Here is a 27,552-nt window from a genome sequence, read left to right on the forward strand (position 1 = left end):
CAAGGAAACCCGCGCTCGCGTAGTACAACGCAAATGACCATCTTTGGCAACGGCGACCTGCGACAATGGAACAGACTAAGCCTACGCGCTGGGAGGGGACGGGGGACGTGACACGAGGAGGCCGCGGCCGGGAAATGGAGCCCGCCAGGCGAACGGGCCGGGCTGCGCCTCCGCAGGGACGGAAAACGGGGCGAGGAGAGCGGGGAGCCGCCCGGGCTGGGTTTGGCTCGGCGGGGCTGAAAGGACAGCGCGCTCTGGTCCTGTTCTCCCTCCTCCGCCAAGTGGGAGGCTCCGCGGGGCGGGGCGGGGCCAGGAGCCTGCGAGTTTGACGTTTGCGAATCCACATGGTACAGCTCTTTAGAGGCAGGGAGATGGAATAATAAGACTGTGGATTTGAACTAATGCCATTGCACTGACTCATTCAGGGAGAGTAAAGGAGCTCCGAGAACAAGGATACTAGAAAGAGAGAGAGAGGAGAGGGAGGGGGGGAAGGAGGGGGAAAGAAAGATCGCTTTTATGGCCGAGAAGGGCAGCATCAAGGGTTAAGGGATCAATAATTCGGGGGAGTGTTTTTAAGCAGCAACAACTAACGATCAGGAGCCTCCGATCCCGGGCTGAGTCATCCATCCAGTCCAGTTGAAGCAGGAAGCTGGCACTTTTCTGTAGGGCTTAATTATACAGGAGGTTTAGATGCTCCTGATTTAAAAACTACCGGGCGACCGCGGCTTTGAAAGCAGTAGGGAGATCTCCACAGGAAGTTGGAAGGAAGGCAAACGAGATACATCAAGCTTTCTCTTCTGTAGAAATAAAAGTCGCATTTGGAAAACTATTTTTTTAATAAGTATTTTGTTTTGATTCTCGCGTGAGAGGCAATGATTTGCCTCTAGAGCGCGTGCATTTTTTCCCCCTTTTGCACTGTATGCGGAGGTGTTTTTTTGGATTTATTTTTTAATTCCCACAGTTGCTGTCGCAAGAAACAAAAAACCAGGAAAGGACTTATTTTTCATTGCTTAAAATAGAGAAAAGGGAGGGGGGGAGCAACACCCTGCCAGATCCACTTGAGTGCATTTGGAAAATCCTAAGGCAGTAAATAAAAGATCGGAAGCGAACAAGACAGGGAGGGACTGAGGAACAAAACAAACAAACAGCGTGCGCAGGTTTTTGTTTTTTTTTAAGATTTCAAAGTTTATTTCTCACCTCGGACAATGTACCAGGATTTCCCAGGGAACTTTGATACCTCCTCCCGGGGCAGCAGCGGTTCTCCAGGCCACCCGGAAACTTACAACAGCATCACAGCTCAACAGGTAGGGGCGAGGGGGGAGTGGTCCCTCTCGATTCTTTTCCCTCTTAAATCTCGAAATGCCTCTGAGGGCATTTTACCTGGAAGAGGAGTTCGGGTGATCTCAGCAGGTTTCCTTTCGCTCTGCGTATACGGAGATCGTAGGTGATTTCGCGCAATCCAGGTCCCTGATACTAGTTGTTCTTCTCCCCCCTTGTCCTTTCCCCCTTCTCCCTGCGCTTTCCGGCGAGCGAGCGAGCGCCGCCGCCACCTCCCCGGCTCCTGGCTCCTTAACCAAACAGCAAAGTTCACTAACCACACCCCAGTCCACCTCCTGCGAGCGCGCTCCGACCTCTCCCTCAGTCGCAGAGCAGGGCGAAGAAGGAGAGGCGGCGGCGCGTCGCCTTTGGCCTCCAGTCCAACAGCCGCCGAGACACCTTAAAAGGAGGCGGAAGCGGCTGCTTGGCGGCGGCGGCGCGGCGGCTGCTGCTGTTGCGAGAGTTTGGGCGGGCGAGCGCAAAGCCGCGCCGGAGCTGGAAGTTTCGAGCTCGCCAGGGCGCCGGAGCCGAGAGGCAGCCTGGGCTGCGACGCGGGGCCGCCGAGGCGGCGATTGGGGCTACAAGTAAGCGCAGGGGTTTCTCTCGGGGGACCAGATCCGAGCTGCTTCTGCAAGCCGGGGATGCCTTTGCTGGAACTGTGCGCTTGGAAGGAAGGAAGACCCCCGCGCGCGCGCGCGTGCGGGACTGAATTGGGGACCGGTTCCATACGTGCGGGGGAAACGGGGATGGGAGTGGGAGGACGGAACCCACAGCCGCTCTTAAGATCCCGGTGAGGGTCTTCTCTCTACCCTCTTGGCCCAAAGGGGAGATGGCCTTTTGCCTAGTGGCAGTTCGGGGTAACGTGCAGAGGTATCTGCCCGGGGTGTGTTTCCGAGCACGTCGGGAAGAGAGGTGAAGGGGGGCACAGGGCAAGGGTGTGAGGAGTTGGAGTGCCCCAGACGCGCGCCTCTTCGCCAGCAGTGCTCTACGTGCGCACTGGCAGGAGAGCAGCGGGGTGGGGTGGCCACAATGTTTGTCTCAGTAGGAAATTGGGGGGGGGGGGGAATACAGGCGCACAAAGGGGGAACCGTGAGTAGTTGCCGGAAGTGTGGGCCCGACGTATGCAGGATGCAATCCTAGACCTCTTTACCTGGGAGGACACTCCATTGAAGTCAATGGGGCTGACTTGGGCTTTGCTGTACGTTGTTAATGCTGAAACTCCTGGTGGAGTGGAAACAGTCTAAAAAGGGACGTGGAAGAAAATCACATTGTCTGGGCATGCTGGGGAAATAACTCAAGACATCCACCAACCCAAAAATAAAAAAGTTATGCTGCAATCCTCAAAACAACCTTCCTTTTTACATTGCTGGAAAGCTTGAAGAAGTGATCAGCTTGTGAACAGCAGTTTCGTCCTAGTTTAAATTGACTTTGTTGGGTTTTACTTCTGCCCCAAGACCTCAAGGAAATGTAGCCGCACAATTCTCTTTGTAACGACCTTTTCAAAGGTGGTGGGTTTGGATTCCAGGAAGCCTTGTGTGGGGATATTTATCTGTAGCCTACCCACTGGTTGATGTGATTCAGATCCAGTAGGCTTGGGAAAATAGAAAAGCTTTTGGCTATAGGGGGGTCCTGATCACTTCTTGAATATCACCTGAACACATGGAGTGCCTTGCCCGTGACAGCTGAATGAACTAAATGGTTTGTAATGGATTTTTGAGGGGGTTTCAGAAGTGAGAACCCCAGTGGAGAAGGGGTACGCCTTAGTAATAGCTCTTTCTTTGGCTTTGGTTATACAAGCAGGATGCTGGGATTATGTAAAGTGAGAGAAAGAGTGGCACATCCAATAACTTTCTGGGTAGATTTGCTTTTAACCTGTTGCTCTTTCACTTCCTCCAGTTCCTTATCTCCTTATTGGCAACACACACACATGTGTAGAAATGGCAAATGGAACATGAAAGGAATCTCTCCAATGTTCCTTGGTCACAGGCCCGGATTTACATATTTATATGCATTCGTGAGAGACAAATGTATTGGCAAGCCAGCTGTTTGGACCCCACACCCTGAAATGGAGTTTTAATCATATTTTGCAGGCTTGGTGGCAGATCAAGGGCATTAAATTAAGAGACATCTTCCGAAGATTGGGCTGCTTGAGAAATGCAAAGAAACAGGTCTAGCCACCAATCTGGATTTAAATCCACTTTGATTCAGTCGAGTGGGTTTGTGAATTAAGCTACAGTGATTTTGAAAGACCCTCTGTAGAAAACAAGAAAACAAATCTGTGTATTTTTCGTTTTAGATCCCTTTCCTGGGAAAGGGTCTAGAAAGATGTGGAAAATTGGTTTCTTTCCAAGTGCTGAAGTTGGGATAGGCTATACGAATTAGATACATTTGTCTAAATGTGCTTTTATTTACTCATTTCTGTTTGCAAAATGAGGGACAGTTTTTAATCGTTTAAGCTGATTTCCCAGAAGACATTGAAAAATGTGTGGGGCAGCAACCAGGATCTTTGAGGAAGGTTCTGTAGGTCCATACCAAAAGGAACATTGTATTATCCCCCACTCCCCCATGGCTCCTCAGTTCCTTCAGAAAGATTTGACCCTTCTCCCCCTTTCACAAATAAGTATTCAGTTTTCTGAGATGAGTAAATGAAACACTAAGCATGTTTTTCACACTGACTAAATGCATACAGTTCTACTTTATTCTCATTGTGATTTCTTTCTCTCTCTCTTTTAATAGTAGCAAGTTTTTAAAAAGCAATATCTCTGGAGGCAAATATGTTTTTCCTGGGCTCTGCCAGTGTCCTAAGCTGGCAAGGCTGCTGAAATACCTTTTTCCTCTGTTTTTGAGGTCCTCTTCTTTCTCTCTCTCTCCACCCTCCCAATAATCTTCAGGCTTAAACATGTCAGCATGTTAAAACAAACAAACAAATCATTTCAGGATTATGAAGAGGCATCAATATTCTAGAGTAGAAAATACATAAACTACAGAAATCAGTAGACCTTCTTCTAAGAAACAAGTTAAGTACAAGGATGCAGTAGCTTGATGGATAACTTGAGTCCAGTTGAGTTTTCATTCAAATAATACTTTACACACAAATTGGATGGATTTCTGGATTGCAACTGTGATAACACAGCTGCATAGATTTCTGGAAATCAGGTTGTATAATACTGCTGTATTAGCAAAGGCCAATTAGTTGTTTCATTGTAAGTACAGCTGTATGTTTTCTACAGTCTCAAGTATAAAAGTGGCCTTTATGACCATGGTAAGTTTGCTGAAATAACTACACTTCCATTGAATTTGAAACTACCATATTAGAAACATATTCTAAATGGTGAAACTGCTATACAAGGGTTAGAAGACTGTCCTTGACTGAGCACAACTTAACTATTGGTTAGTTTTGAGCACGCCACAATTAAAAGGATTGTATTTGCAGTGAATAATAAAATGTTATGCCATGTACCCAGTAAATCATGCTGTGTTGTCCAGAAATTGTGACTGCCATTAGTTTACAGCTGCCATGTAAAACCAGTGGAAACTGTCAGGTAATTCTACTTTATAGAGACACAATCATTTACTGTTTGGAAGTAAAACAACAACAACAACAGCCCCACCCTTCTTTTCTCTCTTCAGCTTTTGTTCTAGCTTGAATTTCCTTTTCCTTGTCTCAAATTAAATGCCATTTCATGAGCTGTGCCAAACTACAATTAATTCAGTGCTATGCTGCTGTCGAAGTGCTGGAACCATCTCCTAATACATTCACAGTAGCCTTCTAATGTAGCCATTTCCATTCAATGTTTTTAATAGCGTCTGTTCGGGAAGGAGATGGAATGCATTTTCATGTTGGCTCCATCTTCAAGCAAGCTAGGGAGTGATATTGTTGCTTTGCTTTGGTATTCAGACATTCCTTTGCTGCCTGAATGGACCTCGCTGGTATTTATTGTGGAATGGTTTTTGACCTTCAGAATGCAAGTTCTTACAGGGTCCATGCAATTTGGCTACATTTTTGGGATAGCTCTTTTGGTACAGCGTCTAGCCTGAAATGATGCTGGAACTTGAAGAATGAGAAATATTTCCTGTTGAAACTGAAATCTGTAAAATCAAGGGTCTTTGCGCTCTCTCTATTTCCCTGTGGGTGCCCCTCCCTCTTTTTTCTCGATCGGTATTTTCTTAGGTCTTTTCGAAGATGTCTTATGTGCCATCCTAGGCTAAACCTACAGCTTCTCTGAGAGGCGTTACACAATCTCATCAAGTTACACAAACATACGATATTTCGTAACATGTTTACATTGGCTGGCCTTGCCTCTCTTCCCCCTAGAATGCCTTTCTTACAACTTCTGTAATGTGTGTGAAACCTACTGGCAAAGTGAGGCGTAAGGTTTTTTTTTCACATCAGCTAGTTGTGGACCTTCTTTGTTTTTGGTTATGTGTGCTTTAAACTGTCCTATATAAAACTTTGCCAGTGGTGCCAGTCGGTGACATTCCACACACATCAAAGACCTTATTTATTTATTTACTTAGGAGAAATGACTCTCTCGGTGTCCAGGTCGAAGCCAAAGACGCCTCTTGGGTGCCCTCTGTAGGCTGTTCCACGTAGACAGATTTCCAGAGATGATACACAATGGAAAGAAATCATTTGCTCACTTACAGTAAATGTGGGGAATCTTCTTTGGGAAAATGGATAGAGTGAGTTTTCTTTTTAAGGCTTGTCTGTACTTTGCGGCCCAAATGATCGCTTTAACGAGACTGCCGATGAACGTGTGTTCATATTCTCAGTCCGCCACTTCCCAAGATTAATATGCCAAGCTCTCCTTCAGTGTTTAGCTCCCTCTGCGAAGCTGCATGTTGTTGTATATTCTGCTCTTCAGAATTTACTGCAGCTCTTGCCTCGCTTCTAAGATGAAGATGACACTGGTCAATTGCTTGATCAGTTCAACTGGCTGTGTGCTTATGGTTTGTACGTGCACTTAGAATACAACTCACTCTTTGTCCCGGTATCCTTTCATGGTCGTCAAGCCTAAAATATTTGATCAGGCCATTCATCAGCTTCTTTTGGTTTTTATTCATGTGCTCCATTGTGTTTCCCCACCCATATTCTCTTAGCTGTGGCTGTAGGTGGTGCAGCAAAGAGCTGTTGCTCTTCAGTTCCCTTTCTGCCTCCGTCCTCACAACCACTCATACTGCCTACCTTCCTTCAGCTGCAGGGCCAGCAACCTTATGTCCTGCTTAATTTTAGCTTTAAATTTAATCATCATCAACATCATCAACAACAACAACATATGAGGGGTCTTTGAATTCAAGCTTGCCTGGAAGTCACACCCTCCATGTCTGCTATTGTTTGAGAGAAGTCCTTAGCGAAGGAAGGTTGCTTGGCATTTGCTCCCAAGACATGCCTGCTTCCCTTGCTTTGCCCTGTTCCAGATAGAACTCTCCATAACAAGAAAGAAAGAAAGAAAGAAAGAAAGAAAGATAATGTCAGAATAGATTTCTGCATGGTTTCTGTCAGTGATCACACTGTTCAGCATCTGGAAGATTTCTACACCTTCCCTGCAATTAAGAGCAAGGGAAATGTCATTTTCTAACCTAATAATAATGAATACTGTAATAAGAAGTATTTATTTATACCTCACTTTTCCCCTGATGGGAACTATTCTCTTCTTCGTTACAAAATAAAACACGTGATTTAATCAGGGTGAGGAATGGGATGTCATACTGGGATTGATGAGATTACTTATCTTGTCTTGCAAGATTAAGGCAAGGGGAATCGGAAGGGGTTGGGCTATGTTAAGTTTTGTTGCTGGGGGTAGCTCAGTTGGTTAGAATGCGGTGCTGATAGTGCCAAGGCTGCAGGTTCGATTCCCGTATGAGACAGCTGCATATTCCTTCATTGCGGGGGGCTGATCCTCAGGGTCCCTTCCAGCTCTCTGATTCCAGCTTTTTCTAGCCACTGTGACAGTTCCTTGTAGAGCAAGAGCGAAGAACCTGTTGTGCTTCAGATGTTGATTGACTAAAACTCCCATCATTCCTTACAATTGGCCATGTTGCCTGGCGCTGATGGGAATTGGAGCCCAAGAACCATGTGGAGGGCCACAGGCTGTAGATTTGATACCATTATAAGATTTTGCTGCAAATTAGTTATTTCTGTTTTGATATGGAAAACGATGGGTAACATGAGATCTATTTATGTGGGTTCGTTCTATTTCTGTTGGTGACAGAATGATCTTTTTAGTAAATAAATAAAGCTTTCTAAAAGAGAGGCGGTTGTGATGCAATGAGGAGAGTGATTTGATTTTGAAGGCTCTGATTCATCCTGTGGTTAATAGGCTGGCCTTCAGATAACTAACCTCACAGAGTTGTCGTGATGGTAAATAAGAGCATGATGAAGCATTCTGTGTGCCGAAAATGCTGCGGCAATTAATAACAAAATTTGTGAAACGAGGAACCATAAGAGTTTATCACTCCACGTAGATAGTCCTTATTTCTACACATTGCATTCTTGTAGACATTATTTGCCTTGGGTACTATGGCTCCTTGGTGACCTTCATTTCTGCAGTCTTGGATCAGACCACTTTAGATTGTTTGTACTCCTCTGAGTGAAAAATATTTTGGAGATTGGCTGCTCAAGGTTTGATCAAGTTTAATGCATAAGGTGTTAATTTAACGTGTTATCCATGCATCAAGGCAGCTTTACATATGGCATTTTTCCTACAGAGGTACAGGAGAAAACAGGAACATCCAAGAATACTGTCATAAAGATTGCATACATTTTTTTTTTAACCACCGTGATTGTATGTGAAGGATTTATGTGCCGTAAAACAGGTGTAAGCTCTCTTCCGCCTACAGCCTTGTAGGTAAGATGTCATTTACGTTAAAGGTAAAAGTAGATGAAGCAGACTGTCGTACAATAAGCAGGCTTGAAAAAGGTCCCGCCACGGAGGAGTGGGTAGAAGGTAGCTCAGGATCTACTTCTAGATCTCTTGAGTGATTTGCAGAAGATCCGCATGGGGTTGTGACACTTAATTGTTTAACCTGTAGCAGCAACAAATATGCTATCTCTCACTAAATAGGCTGCTGAAATGAAGACAAGACGTAATTTTGTAACTCAGCTGTTCTGGTATTGAAAACATACCTAGGCTCAGAATGAAGCGTCTTTTTGCACATCGCTCCGGTTAATAGATCTTGGCGTTCTAGTAAGAAACAAAGCTGGTCCAACAAGCCTAAGTCTGCCATTCCCTTCCATAAGGCAGTCATGGTTGGGGAAGTCTACTCTTACTAGTAGAGCTATGGTTGTAAGCGGCTGGTATATGCATAGTAGACCTGTAAGCAATCATTGCAACTTGTACTTCTGCCTTTCTGTTGAGCTGGTCTTCAATCCAGTGGTGCATGGTACCCATTGGGATTGGTGGGTTGGAAAGCGGGGAGGCCAACAGTGAGTGGAGTCAGAACCCATAACTGGCAGAGCCAACTCCATTTTAGTATTGTCATCCTTCTCCACCCTGTTGGGTTCTACAAAGACGACAATGAGACTGAGGAGGAGGCCCAGAAAGTTGGCAGCCAGGGCCCACGCCCTGGAGTGGTTGTAAGTAAGAAATCAGACAGGTAGGGTTTGGCTTGAGGGCAGATTGAGGTTGGTGGGGCAATGCCCCATTTTCCGTAGTAAACCAGCCTCCGCCACTTCCAACTTCTAGTTGTTTGGGAGAGGTTTGTTTCTGGCTCCTGATCTAGGTGACTTGGAGGTCATTGTAATTTATTATGACCTGTCAAATATGGACTCCTCCTCTAATTAGTCACTTAGATAATAGGAAGGATATTGCCAGAGAGGGAACATTGCTCCAGTGTGGATCGTTCAACCCGTTACTCATCTTAAAGCATGCATGCGAGGGGTAGCTACACAGCTTGGAAGGAGATGCCAACTAAACATATGGAAAAACTTTCTGGCAGGAAGAACTGTGTGAGAGTGGAATGGTGTCCCTCAGGAGGTGGTGGACTCTCCTTCCTTGGAGGTTTTTAAGGAGAGGTGGGATGGCCGTCTGTCATGGATGCTTTAGCCGAGATTCCTGCATTGCAGGGGGTTGGACTAGATGGCCCTTGGGTCCCTTCCAACTCCACGATTCTGTACCTCAGTCACAATAGTGAGAAACTTGCATCCTCCCCAAAATCTGGCAGGATAAGTCTCTTTGGCAAAGACATCATGGTATGGCACTGAACAGTCTGTCGGCATTTACCTGTTAAAGAGGTTCAGCTGGAAGATAACAAGTAATTTGTAAAATATCATTAACAGGTTTCCCTCCCAATTTACTTTCAGGAAGTATGAGGCTGACACAAAAGCTGAGAACAAACTGCTAGTTTTCGCACAGACACTGCCTTGCTGTGGCCAATAAATTTGAGTTCACTGGGCTTCCCATCAACCACATAGGTTCCACATATCAATAATTTCTATTGTTGTAGTCTCTCAGTATAACATGCATATACTGTTGGAAGTACAGAAATCTGAATACAAAAACATTCGTTTTTCTTCAGTGTGCTCGCCATCATTTTCTCAAAGAGTCTTTGAGTATATATTCTTTGCAATAATCAGAAACACAACTTCCATGTTCAGTGGCTATGTGCTTTTGCTGGATGTGGTGGGGAACAAAACAGCATGCGGATTGTTCCCCCTTGTGCCTTGCTTGTGAACTATTTTCCCAGGGATATCTTGCTGCCTTTAATGGGCAGGTGAGAGCTGTGGTCCTGATGGACCTTGGGTCTGATCCTGCAAGGCAAGTCCTCATAATTAGTTTTTGTGGTGGTGGTTTCTCTCCTTGATGTTCTTACACTGCCCAAAGTGTGGATGATTTTCAAGGACTTCAAATGGTTCTTAGTTAATGGATCTAAAATCCCAAGTGGTCGGGACATGATAGGCCTGTAAAACTAATCCAACATTTTGTATGTTTCTTGAATGGCTCCCTTGTTAGACAAAAACATTCCTTCTCTTAGATTTTCCCCTCCAGGGCCTGCCCATTGTTTTGTTTTGTTGCTTCCATTCCTCCAGAGTTTTGGTGCCAGTAAACTATCCAGATGGATTTACCTCAGTCTGGAAACAAGGTGTACAAGGCTTCTTTTTTATATATTTTATTTTGCAGGAGATCATTACCTAGTGCCTTTTTAAAAGCTTCTGTTTTGTTTTGTCTAGACAGAGCAAAGAGCTGCAGGGAATTTTTCTGATCTGAATCCCAAAACACATTTTATAAGGTATTATTAAAATATAGGCACGTAAATCTGCTGCAGCTGGAGGCATCTTTATATTCTACTCTCTTTTTTATTATTTTAAAAAGAAACACTCCTTCCATGTGATCCCAGAATGGGTGTGTTGTACCAGCAGAAGGCACAGCTGTTTCTCAGCTCAAAACCCATGGTCATGTTGGTGAAACAAGCACCAGAAAACAGTCTCCACCTTTGTATTTTAAAAGAGATTTATTTATTTGCCACGCCTCACCAACAGGTTCATAAGGCAGCTTGCAACATAGAAGTGAAAAAACCCCCCAACAATTAACCATTCAGACCACAACAAATAAATAATAGGCAGCAGCAATCAGATAAAAATCTGATAAACAGCAAAGTAATGTCATACTGAAAGCGGTGTGTCTCTCTTAAGTTCTTTGTGAAAGGTATTTAAAGTGGTAGGCATGCCGCTGACTACAGTACAGTATATGTTGTTACTGCTGACTTTGCTAGGCACACGAGGGAATTTGTGTATCTACACTTCGCATGCAAAAAAGGGACTATTTCATGGTTGGCTGTCTCATTGCCTTCCAAGCAGCTGTGGCCATAGGTTTCTTGTGATGGGTCAGGGCGGGATAGTCCTTATCTCAGGCCAATGTCTCTTCTGAGGCTAGCGTAGTTCTGCAGCACCCTGAGCCAACTCCTCATTTTGCTTTGCTGCATTGCATCCTGGGAATGGAAGAAAATTGATTGGGCTGTAGCCAGGCTGCCTGCTGAGAATTTGTGAGGGAGTGAATGGAAGATGCCCAAACAAGAATCTTGCCCATTTGTCTTGCCCAACCTGTGTGGGTTTATTTCCTGATTATTTCCCCCTCCTTTACTTTCTTCACATTTTATTGAATGTGGTGGTAGGCTGTGGTGGAACGCAACTGTGTAGGGTGGGGATTAAGATTTTTGAATATTCCTCCATGTTAAAAGCCAGAAACAAATTAGTATTATTTATTCAATTTATGAGTTCCTGGACCTGAAAGAAAAGCTCCAAGTGACGTTAGAAATGTTGCAAAGGGCTACACTGGTGAGAAAAGAAACACTTAATCTGGGTATAAGTCCCACTGAACTCTGTGTGACGCTTCCAAGTACACATGTACATGATTACACTGTTAGTGGATTAGTTTGGTAAATGACTCAAAATGGATATGTATGCCATGTCCCCAAGACACTTTGACTGCCTGATGCTCAGTGCCATCTCATTTTCAGGTTGAAATGTATTTCCTACAAATTGTCAGGTGGTTGATGTAATTTTTAAAACTCATAATCCCTAGTGGAATGAAGGAACCAAATAAACGCATGTCTTGTATCTCAGCTCTTGGAATAACCTTTCAATTTTTCAGCTTGTAAAATGGGGGTCAAAAGTGTGAATAACTTTCTGTGTCTAGTCTTCTGTTCTATGCAAATTGCCCTGCAAGTGATGATCCAGCTTGTTGGCCCTGCATGCCAAAGGTTCTAGGTTCAATCCTTTGCATCTCCAGGTTAGAACTGGGGGTGTCCTCTGCCTCAAACCCTGGGGAGTCAGAGTGGCCAATGTGGAACTAGATCAGGGGTCCTCAAACTTTTTCAGCAGGGGGCAGGTCCACTGTCCCCCAGACCTTGTGGGGGCTGGACTATATTTTTGTTTTGGGGGGGGGAATGAATGAGGGACGATGAGTGGCGCGTGAAAGGGCTCTGGAGAGGGGCTGGCACCAACAAAGCCTAGCCCCTTTCCTCCTCTAGGCAGGGCGAGGAGAAGCCAGGAGGAGAGAGGGAGGAGGTGCCACCGTCGTGGGAGGGAGAGGGAGGGAGAGGAAAAGAACGCATGGCAATCCACGCGGCGATTCCCGGACCGTCCCCTGGCCAGATTTAGAGGGCAATTGGGCCTGATCCGGCCCACAGGCCTTAGTTTGCCAACCCATGAACTAGATGGACCAATGCTCTGACTTTTGAATATAGCAGCTTTCAACGTAGAGTGAAATAGCGTTGTTTTGCCACAACTCTGGACTGTTCAGGTGGGGTGGAATTGTATGAACTGGCAGTAAATGAAACGAGTTTGGGACAAGGGTGGGGAACCCGTGACCCTCCAAATGTTTTTGCACTTGCAATTTCTCTCAACTTAGTGGTCATGCTGAGTGGAGCTGATGGGAGTTGGGCTACAGCAATGTCTGGAGGGCTATAGGTTCTTCACTCCTTCTCTAGAGTTTTAGTACAGCCCACAGACAGGGCACATGCAGCATATATTAAGCTGCTGGGTTTAATCTTCCAGCGTCTTCAGTTAAAAATAACTTGCATAGCAGAACTGAGAGAGACCTTGGCTTGAGCACCTGCAGAGCAAGCTAGTGCCCGTCAGAATAGACACCTTGCCCTCCAGATGTTGTTGCATTGCAGTTCTCAACATCCCTGGCCATTGGCTGCACTCACTGGGGCTCCTGGGAGTTGGAATCCCACAACATCTGGAGGAGACTCCCACCAGGTGTCCCAAGAACAGTCAGTGCTGCTGAGCTTGGTGTTCTCAAAGTCTCGCTTGGCAAAAGAACATCTCCTGCTTCTGTGCTGGTGTGCCACGCCTGCCACCTTGCTTAACATTCCACTAATTCTGGTTCTACTGATTTTCTCTCCCCGTCTTCTAGAAATTCCGGGTAGATATGCCAGGATCGAGCAACGCTTTTATTCCTACCCTGAACGCCATCACCACCAGCCAAGACTTGCAGTGGATGGTGCAGCCCACTGTCATCACCTCCATGCCAAGTGCCTACTCTCGCTCACATCCCTACAGCCATGGCCTGCCAAATCTGTCCTCGGTTACTGGACACACAGCTCTTCAGAGACCGGGTGTCATTAAAACCATTGGGACCACGGTGGGCAGGAGGAGGAGAGATGAGCAGGTAGGTACACTGGTTGAAATGACACTGTGCAGTCCGCTAGCTGCGTGTGCTTGCAAGTTCTCAGAGCTGAATGCAGAGCTTCCAAGGCAAATAACTTCATGCTCCAAGGGTTTTTGGTGACCCCATCTTTCTCTTTGTGTCCATGGCTAACTTTGAGAGTGCTGCATCTGGCAGATACTTCTATTTAGGGAGTTCTAAAAAACCATGGCAAGCAGCCGTCATTACCATTAGAGCACATGCTTGCTTTATCCCCTGTCATTTCCAATGAAGGGCTGTTGGGACAAGGCTGGGAAGTATTGACGACCTGTAAAACCTTGCCACCAGTCAGGACTTCCAAGTTAAATCATTGGGGTGGCTTGATGTCTTTTCCTTCAGCTTCCATTTCTATGAAGGCTTTGGTGGCATTTCCCCCAGTGACTGTCCTGCTGGAATGAGTAGATTCTGATAGTTATTATTGGATAGTCTTCATTGTTTTCTGTGTTTCATACTTGATACTTCACTTTTGATTACAGCCCTGACCTGTACACACAGTTTATAAGCACAAAATGTCGTTGGGCAGTATTGTTGTGTTAATAATAAGGTTTCCTGACCAGAACGTATATTTGGAAACCTAAAGCCAAGTTCTTGTTTGGCATACTTTAATAGGGAAAGTTACTGGAGCAGAGCTAGTTTTTAAACACCTTTCTATTTTGCTGGTCCTGGGGGTATATGATTGAACTGAAGAACTGGGGAAGTGGTAACCCACGCTGAGGTTACCGTTACACCTTAGTCTGTTCAGCCATGAGCTTATTCCACCCTAAGAGGATAAGAAGTTGTTGTTGGACCAAATACCTATCTAGTCTGACATCCTCATTCCCACACTGGCCAACCATGTGCCTCCGGGGAGCCCATAAGCAGGATATTAGGGCAATGGGCCTCTCTCTTGCAGTGGATCGTGGTGTTCAGAGTGATTCTGGAGGTAGCACATAGCCATCATGACTAGTGTACACTGATAGACTTATTCTCCTTGAATTTGTCTAATCCCCACTTTAAAGCTGTCTGAGCTGCTGCCTGTCACCAGATCTTGGGGCAAAGTGAATTCCGTAATACATATTTAAAACAATACTTGTTTTTAAATGAATCAAAGAAGAGGAGACAAGGCTGCTTCTCTCCACTTATGCCCCTTTCTGCTCTCTCCAGTTTCATCCAGAACCCTTCTGTTTTGAGATCAGTTTCTTCTTTAAAGCACACGCCTATCAAGAGATGATAATAAGAGTCTTTTTTTCTGTGGAAAACAGCTTCAGGGTTAGGTGAGATTAGCTGCTGCTACCAGTTGAATGCTAAATCCTCCACCATCAACATCATGAGTGCCTTTGTAGTAATCTCAGACAAGGATCTTGTCAGCTAAGCTCTTTTTGACTCCCTGTTTGTTTGGCTGCATTTGCATGAAAAAGGTATTTGCGTGAGCCCAGGAGGTTTGCTTCACTTCAGTGACGGCAGATGTAAGCAAATGAGACCTTGTTATTGGAGTTGGGTAGCCTGCTCTGGGTTTTGTAGGCGCCTGAGTGGGATTTGTGGCTGCTTTGCCTGATTTTGGGGGATTACTCCATCAGTGTTGCTGCCCTTTCCAGGGGAGTAGCACTGTTGGCCTTTTGCAGCAAAAGCAACAAAAGAGTCTTGTGGAATCTTAAAAACTAAGGGCTGTATCCCCCTGCCCCCAAGCTGCTCTGGAGGGTCCCTCAAATCTCTGGAACAGATTTTTGAAGATGCCTGGGGGACTGGAGAGAAGGGGAAGTTCTGTTGCACAAGGGGAAGGCTGTTGTGCAAGGGGAATGGCAGCATTGGGTACAACCCTCACAAGTCTACAGCATATGTTTTCATGGAGTAGAGTCTTCTTTGGGTTCGTGCCTCTGGTGTCCGAGCTTACAGAGTCTCCAGGGCTACCATCATATTGATAAAATGCAACAGGTTAGGTCAGTTAATGGATCTCAGTTTTGTTTGCATTTATCCCCAGTCATCAAAACATTTTATTCTGGAGTAGTCCTACTTGAAGCGTCCTTTGCCAAACTGTGTGTTTGATGCATACAATCTGAGGGGCTTTTTTGAGATCACTGGTCATATATAGGCAAAGAAAGATCACCCTGATCCTATAGATTTGCTTTAACCTTCCAGGTGTTGATCTTTAGCAGTGCATCCCCCCCAACCCCCCCCACCGGTTGAACTCAATTAACTGCCCCCAAATACCAGTGTTTGCAACTCAAGGGTGGTTAATGAGGCTTTAGGGTGCTAACTATTGGGGAGTGTCCCCCCTCGCCCCTTGTCAGATCCTTTGTGGGCAAAAACGGTACAGGGACAAGGGAAAAACATTGGTCAGCTAACATTGCAGCTTTGGATAGGAGGCCTCCCAGCTCTGTAGCAAAGATGCTAGTTGAGTCTTTTATTGCACTGGAGTCAAGATTTTTGCTTCTATGTTCACTTTTATAGAATGGATAGGTAGAATCAGGCCCTTGCTTTGCTTTGTAGGTGGGAGTTTTGTCTCTTCCCTATAATTGGGAAGCTGTAGTGGTGTTGTGATAGTTTTATTTTCAAGTTTAGTTACCTATTCATTGCATTTACAGTGGTGCCTCACAAGACGAAAAGAATCCGTTCCGCGAGTCTCTTCGTCTAGCGGTTTTTTCGTCTTGCGAAGCAACCCTATTAGCGGCTTAGTGGATTAGCGCTATTAGCGGTTTAGCAGCTTAGCGGCTATTAAAGGCTTAGCGGCTTAGCGGCTAAAAGGCTATTAGCGGCTTAGAAAAAGGGGGGGAAGTGGGGGGGGGGAAATCGCAAGACTTGCAAGACGTTTTTGTCTTGCGAAGCAAGCCCATAGGGAAATTCGTCTTGCGAAGCGCCTCCAAAACGGAAAACCCTTTCGTCTAGCGGGTTTTTCGTCTTGCGAGGCATTCGTCTTGCAGGGCACCACTGTATACTCAATCTTCCCCTCCCAAGGAGCTCGAGGTGGTGTTCATAGTTTTCCTCCCCCACGTTTTACCCTCACAACAAACTTGTGAGGTAGGCTAGGCCGAAAGATTGTGATTGCCCCAATGCCACCCACTGAGCTTCAAGGCCGAGTGGGGATTTGAATTCCCCATCTCTTAGGTTCTAATCCAACACCCTAACCACAACAGCTATCCGAGAGAACAATAAATGTTCCCTACCTTAATTGTATTCTGTAGTATTTCCTTTAAACCAGAAGAAATTAAGATGGCTTGCAACTTAATCTCTTGGTGCAACCTACTGAAACGCATTAAGCACCCATAAGAGTAAAAAATAAATAAATAAAAATCTTGTGGGTTCACCTTACTCCATGTGCCCACTTGACTGCTTTGATCTGGCACTGTGCCACACAGTCCTCATTCCACACTTGTAAGAAATCATTCTTTCTGTGTGGTGGCACCTAAGCTTTGGAACTCCCTGCCTATTGACATCAGGCAGGCACCTTCACTGTATTCTTCTTCGCACCTGCTTAAAACACTTTTTGTTTAGGCCAGCCTATCCAGACACATAGATGTTTATGTGTTTTAATCTCCCTTAGTTTACTGCTGATTCTAATGCTTTATATAAATGCTTTTCATTATTTGTTTTTAACTTTTTTCGTTGACAATTTTAATGTTTCTTGTAAACCACTTGGAGCTTTTGTTACACTCGCGCAACAGTTTAAATAAATACATAAGCCATATCAAAGGAACAGTAAAGCATTATGAATTGTAATTGCTTTGGCCTCCACATGAGCTGCTGCCTCACAGCCGTATATGCGCTCGGAGGCCATCTTTGATTCCTTTGTGACTTTCATCTTCTCTCTAGGGCTGGGCTGATTTGGAAAGCGTAATGTGTTAATGATGGAAAATCCCAAGCGATGCGAGTGAAAAGTACTTCTTGATACCAAACAAAGCAGCCTATTTTTTGATTTGATACGGGCTTCTCCAATTTGTCCTGCCCTTGAGGACCTTGGCGCCTGACCTTCAAGTTAACAACTGTTTTTCAAGAGGGAAGAGGCATATAGTTTGTTTCAAGAAACAGAAGCTTGCAACATCTTCCTATGCTTTTACCTCACAAACCACCCTCGTTGTGAAACAACTTTGGGAGAGAATCGGCCGTGTGTTTGGCCTTGATTGCAGATTCACTGTCGTCTTGCCCAATCTTCCTCTTAAGTTTCTTCACCCTTTGCTCCTCCTCAATCACCACCACCTTGCTCGCTCTTCCTCTGTGGTTGACTTTCCCTTGAAGTTGTTAAGGGGTTTGCTTTTGTGACTAGTGCTCCTCCTGCCTTGGGGTTCAGAGGCTCAGGGCTGCCAGCTTCCTGAGTCAGTGTCTGGAACCGTGGTGGCTGTGGCATGGCGAGCGCAGCCCAGACTGGCTGATCCATCTCCCATGTCTGAGCCTTGGCTCTCCCTCCCCGAGGCTGGCACAAGTGGTTCTTTCTAGAGAATTTTCTTTGTAATACGGTGGTATCTCGGGTTAAGTACTTAATTCGTTCTGGAGGTCTGTTCTTAACCTGAAACTGTTCTTAATCTGAAGCACCACTTTAGCTAATGGGGCCTCCTGCTGCCACCGTGCTGCCGGAGCACGATTTCTATTCTCATCCTGAAGCAAAGTTCTTAACCTGAGGTACTATTTCTGGGTTAGTGGAGTCTGTAACCTGAAGCATCTGTAACGTGAAGCGTATGTAACCCAAGCTACCACTGTGCTGTACAGAAGCTGTTGCTTTTTCTTCTCTGTCTACCACAGGGTACATAGGTTTGTCTCCAGGGCCTGGGATAGTAAACCTAACACCCTTCAGATGATGTTGCAGCAACATCAATGGTGAACTTGGTGATGTACAGATGTTGTTGGATTCCCTCTGACCCGCTGAGTGGGGCTAATGGAAGTTGTGGAATCCAACCTCATATTCTGGGGTGGAGGGGGGGGGGGCACATGTTCCCCACTCCATATCTTATAACTAAAACATGTGATATATGACTATGCCCAGAGAGTTCAAAGAACATGCTGTGGAGTACACCAGACGTGACTCCTTTCTCATTGTGGTTGATCCTTTGGAAATGAGTTTTCTTCTTTTGCCACCTGTGATCTGATGGTGTTGTGTTTTTTTCTCTTTGCTTGTTTGACCACAGTTGTCGCCTGAGGAAGAAGAGAAGAGAAGGATCAGGAGAGAGAGGAACAAACTAGCAGCTGCTAAATGCCGTAACAGACGCCGAGAGCTGACTGAGAAACTTCAGGCAGTATGTATTCCCTCTTTAGAAGTCTCTTTTTTTGAGAATGCTCACTTTCGGCCGTCTAGAATGGATCTGTTTAATAAAATTTGCATAATATACTGACCCTCTTCTTCAGCGGGCTTATCTTCTCGTGGAATTTGGAGTGGCCTGACACAAGTTGATGTAGTGCAGGGACGACATAACACTTGTGGCACACATGTGCTCTCAGAGGTGTGCCTCCAGGGTCTTTCTCCCCTTCTCTCCCCGGTGAATTTAGGCTTGAAAGAAGTATTCTATTGTAGCCATTAAAATAGCTTGTGGGGTGTAGATGTGTGTGTGTGGTGCCCACAACCATTTCTCCAGTTTGCAAATGGACCCAAAAAAGGTTGGTGATCCTTGATCTATGTGGCAGGTCTCCCAGTTCTTTCCTGCTGGGTTTACACATGATGACACAGCAAGCATTGAAGTGGTACCATGTTCCTCTGAGCATCAAATTCTTCTACTGTTCTCTACTGTCCTCTGTTCTGGCCCTGTCAGCTTTTAGACAGCCAGGAGACGAGAGCTGTCTTCAGCATTCTTCACATGCAGAGCTGCTGGGATCAGAAATGCTGCAGTGGCTCCAGTTTGCAGCGGATTCAGGATGTAGCTGCATCCACATGTTGAGGGAAGTGTGAGAGGCAGCTAGCTCCTACCTTGTTCTCTAACCGATCTGGTACCTATCCAAGCAGTGTGTTCATCAGTGTGGAAGACGTTCATTCACTGTTCCTGGTAGAGATCCACAGCAATGAATTACTAAGGTGCAATATTTAGGGATACTGAGCCTTCTATATTTTGATTGAACACTTTGCTGCAGCGACTCACCCTCCCCCCAAAAATGTGAGGGTTAAGATACCTGAATATTGAAAACACCTGTTTCTTAAAAAGAAAGGGAGAGAGAAAGCATTAGTCAGCAGAGGTTTTTTGTGCCACATTCTCAGTTGCCCAAACTTATTTTTGTTTCCAAATGTATCCTGTCCTTCAGTGGCTAGTCAGCATTCCTCAAACCAGTAACTTACAAATATTTATATTAAGCCCCATCTATCTACCTGTGCTCACCTTGTTGTATTTTTTAGTTTGGGCTCTGTACAAGCCGCTATTGTTGCTGTCGCTGATCACCTTGTTTCCCCTGGATCCGTAGGAAACTGAGGAGCTGGAGGAAGAGAAGTCTGTGTTGCAGAAGGAGATCGCCGAACTCGAGAAAGAGAAGGAGAAGCTGAGGTTCATGCTGATGGCTCACAGCCCCATGTGCAAGATCAGCCCTGAGGAATGCCGAACCCCGCCATCTCACAGCCTCCAGACCGTCCGGACTGGAGTGAGCAATGCTGTAGTGGTGAAGCAGGAGCCTGTCGAAGAAGAGATCCCCTCCTCATCCTCTGACCTCGAGAAAGGGCAGAGATCAGTCATTAAACCTATCAGCATCGTAGGGGGCTTTTACGGGGAAGAGCCGCTCAACACTCCCATTGTGGTGACCTCGACACCCGCCATCACCCCCGGAGCATCCAGCTTGGTCTTCACCTACCCCAGCGTGCTGGACCAGGAGTCTCCTCTCTCCCCCTCGGAGTCTTGCTCCAAAGCTCACCGGAGGAGCAGCAGCAGCGGCGACCAGTCCTCGGATTCCTTGAACTCCCCGACTCTGCTGGCACTGTAACCCCTTTTCCCTTTTGCCCCCCACCCCACCCCACTCAGTTACTCTGGAGGGGGAAACCCCACCTTTGAGATCAAAAGACCAGCACAATGACTTTTTTCTTTTTTCCCACCAAGCACAAGGGCGGCAAAAGCAAGAAGAGGAAAATAGAAACTTCCTGGGACGGGAAGAACCAGAACAAACGTAAAGCCATATAGGAGTCGGGTGGGGAAGCAGAAGTCGCATTACTGGGACCCAAGTGCTTAGACTACATGGTGTGTGCGTGTGTAGAAGTGGGTGGGAGAGCCAAACTCCCCATCCAACGTTTAGTGCGAACGGATGTGAGCTTCAGTAAATCGCTAGCCCGTTCGCCTGTCATTGCTGACGAATGGACTGGCAAAACCAGGTTCTCTTCTGTGCTAAGTAGTACATTCCAGTTAGTTTGATCTCATTTGGGCCTTCACCTTTTTACTTTCTATTGGATACCATGACATTTCGAAAACTCTAACAAAAAAAAAAAAGGCTTGTGGCAATTGTCATTAAACCGCTGCTGATGTTAGGATTTGCCTACATGGGATTCTTGCTGTTGTTGGGTGAGGGGGTGGGCTTTTTGGAATAGATGGTGCGGAGCTGAGAGAGGGAAAAAATAACAGGTCCAAATGGTTCTTTAGAAAAACAAAACACCACAACAACACTCCTAGCACCTTTGTTTTGGGGGAAGTGGGGTAGCATGGAAAGAAACAAGTGTTGGATATTCTGTTGACAAAAAAAAGAGTCTTCCCCAAAGAGACTGGAGTATGCAGATAAACACGTTATTTCTTGGTGCATTGCAAAAGCTATGACTACCACATGCCTCCACATCAGTGGACCAGGATTGGTGCCAAGGGAACTGGGGAGATGCCAGAGTGAGTTTCCACTAAGCCTTTGTCTCTGGCATGGGTTGTTCTGTAGTTGGCGTTTTGTCAAATAGGGTGGCTGGACCCCACGTTGCCTTTCCCCTTGGCTGCCAGCCACCTTGAGTGTGATGTCTCCTCCCCACTGGCACGCCTGACTCAGATGCTGGGCTGCTCTCAAACAAAAGCCATCAGCTCCCAGCTCTGTGAACCATTGCAGTGCAGCAGTGCTGCTGTTCTTCTCTTGTGGCTGGTCCAGGAAAGGGATTTACTGAGGGCAAAAGTGCAGGAAGCAAGCTGGGTGCTCCCTTGGATAATTCTTTTCTCTGTGTGTGTGTGTGTGTTGCGCTTCGCTCATCAGTTCCTAGCCAAAGTTTGTGTGTGTTGCAATTTGATGACTTTAGGCCTTGTAGTTCCTTGGCTCCCTTTCTGGTCCTGGAGACATTAGCGGAGAATTTGTTTTTGTGCCTGAGTATGGTCCTCTGCTGCACTCTTGTTGCTGCACATTCAGGTGGATATGGCTGTTTGAAAACCTGTGCTCACTACTGAAATGGGCAGCGGGCTTTGCTTTTTCTCGCATCTTCTGTGGTGCCTAGACAAAATCCTATTGCACTTAAAACAGCGCAGCTGCTTGGGTTTGCAGAGCTGAATTGGAGAGAAGTTTGCTGGGTTCTCCCCTTGTTAGCTTAAGGCTTTCTTTTGTATAGAGAACATCCCGTTTAGCCCAAGCTAACTGGGGTTCCTGTCATGAGCATATTTATGTTTGCAGGTTTCCACTATCATTTTTGTTTTCATTTGACCTCAGGATTTATTAGGCAAGATGGCAGATGGATACATGATTTCACTGTGCTCTTTGGAGACCAGCTTTCTCACCTGGGGGAATCTCTTCAAGCCATGCTAACTCCATTGGTGAGCATCGCTGCCTTCCTTGAGACTCTGCCTTAACAGCTGGGGAATTTGCTTAAGTATTTTGAGTGTTTCCAATGAAGTCAGTGACTCAACTCCCATTGACTGGCTGTTGGTTTTTTTAATGCATCTGGATATCAGCCATAGTGTTAGGTCAGCTGCTTGCATGTCATCATTGTGAAAGGCCAGAGGTTCTCAAACTGTGCTTCACAGGCTGCTGGCAGCCCACAAGCTGCATTCATGTTGCCCACTGAAAACACTGACCAACAAGGATACATGACTTCACAGAACGGTGCTCAGAAAAAATGCAAGGTTATGCATTGCTTTGCTTTGTAGAACAAAAGAAGTTTATTAAGTAGTCTGGTGAGACCACCAGCAATTTTCAAGTCCATCCCCTCAAAAAGTTTGAGAACCACTGTCCTAGGCTATCTTCTGGCTAGTCAGAATAAATCAAAGCCATACTTAATAACAGCTACAATGAGAAGAAGCCAAATTCTGTAACCTGAATCAAGCATGCACATATTTGAGTATAATTTTGAAATTCGCATTATTTATATTGCCTGTGCTGGCCATGGGGAGGAGAAAAGAGCTATGCAAAGCGCTAAAAAAAACCTACCTCTGTCCACCGGCAGTTGCGCTTAGAGCCCTTCTGTCCTCTTAAAAGTTCCCCAGGCATTACCTACATATTTTCAAGCTTCTCTTTGCAGAAAGGAAAGCCACAGTTTTGGGTTTTGGATGACAGCACAAACCGCATATCCATTTTGTGGATCCGGCCTTTAATACTAAGCTGCACTTCAATCGCACAGTCTCTTAAACTCAGAGTAAATGAGAGTCGTGGTAGTAACTCTTCATATTTAAAAGCAAAACTATACATGAGAGGCATTTTGTTCAAGATATTAACATCCAGGCATTTTTCTTCTGACATTTCCCTTTTTAGACAGTGCCACTGGAAGAGACTCAGGCTTGTATTCAGGGCAAATGCTATTCAGAGTAGACCTCTTAGAAATGAATGAACCTGGGCTAGCCATGGCCATTAACGACAGTGAGCCTACTCTGAGGACTAGTGTTCCTGGTTCTAAGCATCATGTAAAAGAAAATATTCTAAGCATAACAGAGAGCAGAAAACTGCATCATCTGACTGTAGCATTTTTTTAAAAAAGCACAATATACCTTTCACTAAAATCACTGATGTGTTCTCTGAAATACTGCTTGTCTCAGCAGGCGAAGAACATTTTTTAAAAAAAATCACATGTTGCTAGCCCATTTAACTGCACTGGGTCAGATTGACCCAGGCTTCATGTCCGTCTTAGAAATTCTTGGAAAAGAAAAGGTTTGAATGCGACGGAGGCATCTTCTCTTCCAGGCTTGTAACTATTAGCAGAAAAGAAAGAGCATTCTCTGAAATTCCCAGTACTATCCAAGTGCACATGAAGGTGCCTTGGGCACATATGCAGGCTTATATGTGAGGCTGCCATTTGTTGGTTGGTTTGAGTGGTGCTGCTGCTGCAGCAGTTTGATAGCTAACTCTGGGCAAAGGGCACAAAGCCTGTTCACAGAAAACCTGGAGAGGACTAAAGAAAATTCAAGGGTTGGCAGGGCTTTTTGCTCCAGCTTGTTTTCTAAGTTGTAAAAAAATAGGAGAGGCAGGACTTAGGACTTGTTGGTTTTGTGACAAGTAATAAAGGTGGTAGGCAAGGTTTGTGGAAGAGTTCCATTTTTCAGAGTTTGCCTTGGGAAAGATCTGGGTTTATAGCTGGAAGCAATTAGAAAAGTGGTCTCTGAACTGCTTCCTGTTGTTGACCTCAGATCTGTCCTCAGGCAACTTTAGTGTGTGGCCGTGTACATGCCATATACATTTAGAGCACATGACTCCTCCCCCTCCTCCAAAGACTCCTGGGAACTGTATTTTGTTAAGGGCATTGGAAATTGTAGCTCTTTGAGGCACAAAATACCATTGCCTGGCTTCTTTGGGGAGAAGTATGGTGCTTTGAATGTATGGTGTGTACCCAGCCTAAGTGTTGCTTGTCTTATACCTATGGGTTTATATATATATATTTATCACTTGAATAAGGTTCCCTGGTGAGCTGTGGCTCACCTTCACCCTTTCTGCTGGCCAGAAGCGTGTCTTGCCACCATTCTCCTCCACAAAGGAACTTACTAGGGTAATTTTGTGGCAGATATTCCTGTGCATCTGAGTCTTACAGTTGATTCAGGCATGTTTTGCTGTGTGAATCCAGTTTTAGCTTCAGATTCTGCTTTTCATCTTCTCTTATAAATTTGTACATCTGAAGGGGTTATATCGCACTTATTTCCTAAAGCTGCCCAGATGAAACTCCAGTTTAATCCTTGCAAGGCATGAGCAGTGGCTTTCGGGCCTCTTGGAGACTTCTTCTTGATTAATGCTTCCACTTCTTCTTGGTCCTACAGGATGATAGAGACAGATCTGGGTTTTAGTCTTGGCATGTCAACCCGCAGATGACACCCTGGTGGGATTAATTTAGTCAGGAGCACTACAGAAGTACATCCAGATGGATGGCATCTCAACTATGTCTTGGCAGAATGGATGACATCCCAGCTGTAGACATTATGAAGCCCCATGTCCCAGTGATGGCTTTACTGTGGAAAAGAGACTAGAGATGTTTTGTAGGTGAAGCCTGGAACAGATTGCGCTCTGATCTAGGAAACATTTCCCTACTTGTTTTTTGCATGCATCTTGATTATTACGGATGTCTTTACTCGTTAATTTGCCATACTTTTGGGAAAACCTAGCACCTTTGTTCAAAAGGAAAATATATTTGTGTCCCAACACTAACTCTCTTTAAAATTCCTGCTTCCTATCCATTCCAGCTTCTAATGTTTGAACTTTTCCTTTCCATTCAGTTTAGAGTGCAGTCCAGCAAGAATTGTGGCTTTGGAGCTCTGTTCCATTTCAAAGTGTTTTGTCTTAGCCTGAGTGATGTAGATATAGGATGACCACAGTCTTTTAAGGGATTGTGCTCTTAAGTCAGCAATGTGCTTGTGATAGAACAGGAGCTGGCGCCATCATGTTGGTGTCAATAGATTTCCTCCACCACCTTTAAAAAAAAAAATTAATCGATCTATTAAGTTCATTTGAACCTAGCAATGTGCTGCTTTTATATTCTGCTTGGCCTTAATCCTAAAAGTACTCATTGCTTTCACATTTATTTATTGGCAGGCAAACACTTTTTGTGTCTGCTCCAGCAAATCTGCCCACCATTTAATTTAACATCCCTCAAACGTGTGTTCCTGTTTTTTAATGCCAAAATGAAATTCTGCAACATTTTTTTCAACACACACACACACACTCCCAGAAGTATTTTCAGTCATTAGAGTGGGTCAAATATTTTAAGAGAGGGCACAAATGATCCCATGTTTGTTTTGTTATTTATATTTATATAAAAAATGTTTACATCTTTTTCTCTGCCTCAAATCTGTATTTTAAAAACAACTTTATCCCCCTTCCCTTGCTGACTTTTAAAAATGCTGTTTTGTTTTTTTCTTTTATAAAGTAGATGACTTGGACTTACAATCTTGGGTTTATGGATTTCCCCCAATTCAGTTGTGTCATTTTCTGTTGAGTTGGCTCTGCCCTGCTTTGTGCTGTGTCTTCTAAAATTACATGCAGGATTTTTGTAATTTTCAAAAATGGTGGTGCCCAAGCATCTTACTTTCCAAGCCTGCTATAAGCTTTCATTTGCACGAATTCTTTCTTAAGTAAGCTATAGGTATCGAGTGGTGTGCATCAAAACACAGGCAAATTTTTGTTGTGTTTGTTTTTTAAGGGCAAAGGCTATAGCTCAGTGGGTCTCTGGCCAAGCCTCTATCTGAAACTTAGAGAGTTGCTGCCACAACGATTGCAGAAATGAAGCCCTTAGATTATTCCTAGGGCATGTTAGCTCACTAATTTGTGAACTAACAAATTTGGACTTTTCCCATTAAGTACAAATCCTGTTGAGGTGATCGTATATATGATCACATAACTTAAGTAACAACTCCAGTTGCCTGCTTTTTAAGGCACATCACTGCTTGCCTACTCTGCTTACTCAATTGGGAAGAAAATCACGTCAACAGAAGGGAAAGCTGCAAGAAGATCAAACCGCATGTGTTCTGGGACCCTTGCAAAATCAAAAGCCAGAAGAATAGAAGAAAGCAAATGCGTTTGTGCCTCTCTGCAAGCGGGACGAGAGAAATGGGAACCACTAAATTGAGCAGGGTGGAAATCCTTTTTTAAAAAAATTGTTTTGTATAAAGAAAACTTCTTTCTAAAGAAGCATACTCAATCCTCTGCAAATAGTAATAGGTGAGGCCAGACGAACTATTTCTAGGTACAAGAGATGAATCAAAACTTTTTTTCTGTCCTATGAAATGACTCTCCTCCCTTTCCCATTTCGTACAATTAAAAGGTTGGTCCACTTTCTTGTTTGTGGCTATTTGTTGTGGGGGGGAGGGGAATATGAAATTATGTGTAGAAAATAGACAACAGGTTTGTATTTGCTCAGTGAGCGGATAAAGTGTTGTGTCTGTGTATATATAGATTCTACTGTGTAGTCCACAAAGTAACATTGGTAAGAGAAGAGTGTATCTTTATTCACAAGGTAGTTTAATAGCGTAAAATGGAAGAATGCTTTAAGATTCCTGAAGATAAAAGGGCCTGGACCTCTCTCTGTTTACATGACTCTGATCCTAAATGCACTCCTGTTAGATGTTTGTATCTATACTGATGATAACACTGGTAGAGGAAACGGTTCTCAGTGATCTTATTTGTGCAAATTCACAGAGATCAGTAAATTTTTGGGTGTGCCATTATATTTCTCTTCCACACAGAAAAGTAAGTTTTTTCCCTCCGTTGCTTAATTCGTGGAGTGGAATTTAAAATTACTGAATTGGAATCCCTTTTCTCTGATCTTTTGCATAGATCTTCCCATGGCAGAGAAGCTTGGCTGAACGGTCATCTTCTCGCACCTTTCCTTGCTATATACAGGCCTACAATATTTGCACTAAAAAAAAAAGATGTCAAGAATAATTATATGAAAGCTGGTTGGAAAAAGCTTGCTGCTACGAAAGAACGTATGAAAATAATGGCCATGCTTTTCAGTTTTAATGGAGTAGTACCATTTTGTAAAGTACAAAAAAAATCAATCTAGAATGAAATGAATGAAGGTTTTATATATCTTGTCTTAAATATTACCGTTTTTACTTTCTCTCGCCCTTCCTTTCCCCCACCCCATCTTGATACCATTCCATGCCTGTCATTGCTCCCTTTTCGTGATGATTGAATGTGTTCACTACCCCCAACCTGCAAGTTCAAACACTTGTAAATTACGCTTTCATGGCACTGCGGACACCTTTTTTGTATAGTGAGAGCTAACTGGAGTTCTTCTCTCTCTTTGGTTGAAGTCATTAAAAGATATCCTTTGAAGTCATTAAAA

The 27,552-nt window shown here is 44.7% G+C and overlaps 1 protein-coding gene across 2 annotated transcripts; it reads left to right on the forward strand.

The window, feature by feature from the left end:
• Positions 1–298: 298 nt before the first annotated feature.
• Positions 299–27,552, forward strand: FOSL2 (FOS like 2, AP-1 transcription factor subunit). 2 transcript variants are annotated; one of them, XM_081854215.1, is made up of 4 exons: positions 299–1,304; positions 13,176–13,430; positions 18,560–18,667; positions 19,818–27,552. In XM_081854215.1, exons 1-4 carry the CDS (start codon positions 1,206–1,208, stop codon positions 20,325–20,327), a joined length of 972 nt encoding a protein of 323 aa, XP_081710341.1. In that variant the 5' UTR covers positions 299–1,205; the 3' UTR covers positions 20,328–27,552. The 2 variants fall into 2 exon arrangements, with proteins under 2 accessions (XP_081710341.1, XP_081710342.1); XM_081854216.1 differs by lacking the exon at positions 299–1,304 and adding an exon at positions 1,652–1,901.

Source organism: Podarcis erhardii (assembly GCF_964252035.2).
Source record: "Podarcis erhardii genome assembly, chromosome: 3".
Classification (NCBI taxonomy): Eukaryota; Metazoa; Chordata; class Lepidosauria; order Squamata; family Lacertidae; genus Podarcis; species Podarcis erhardii.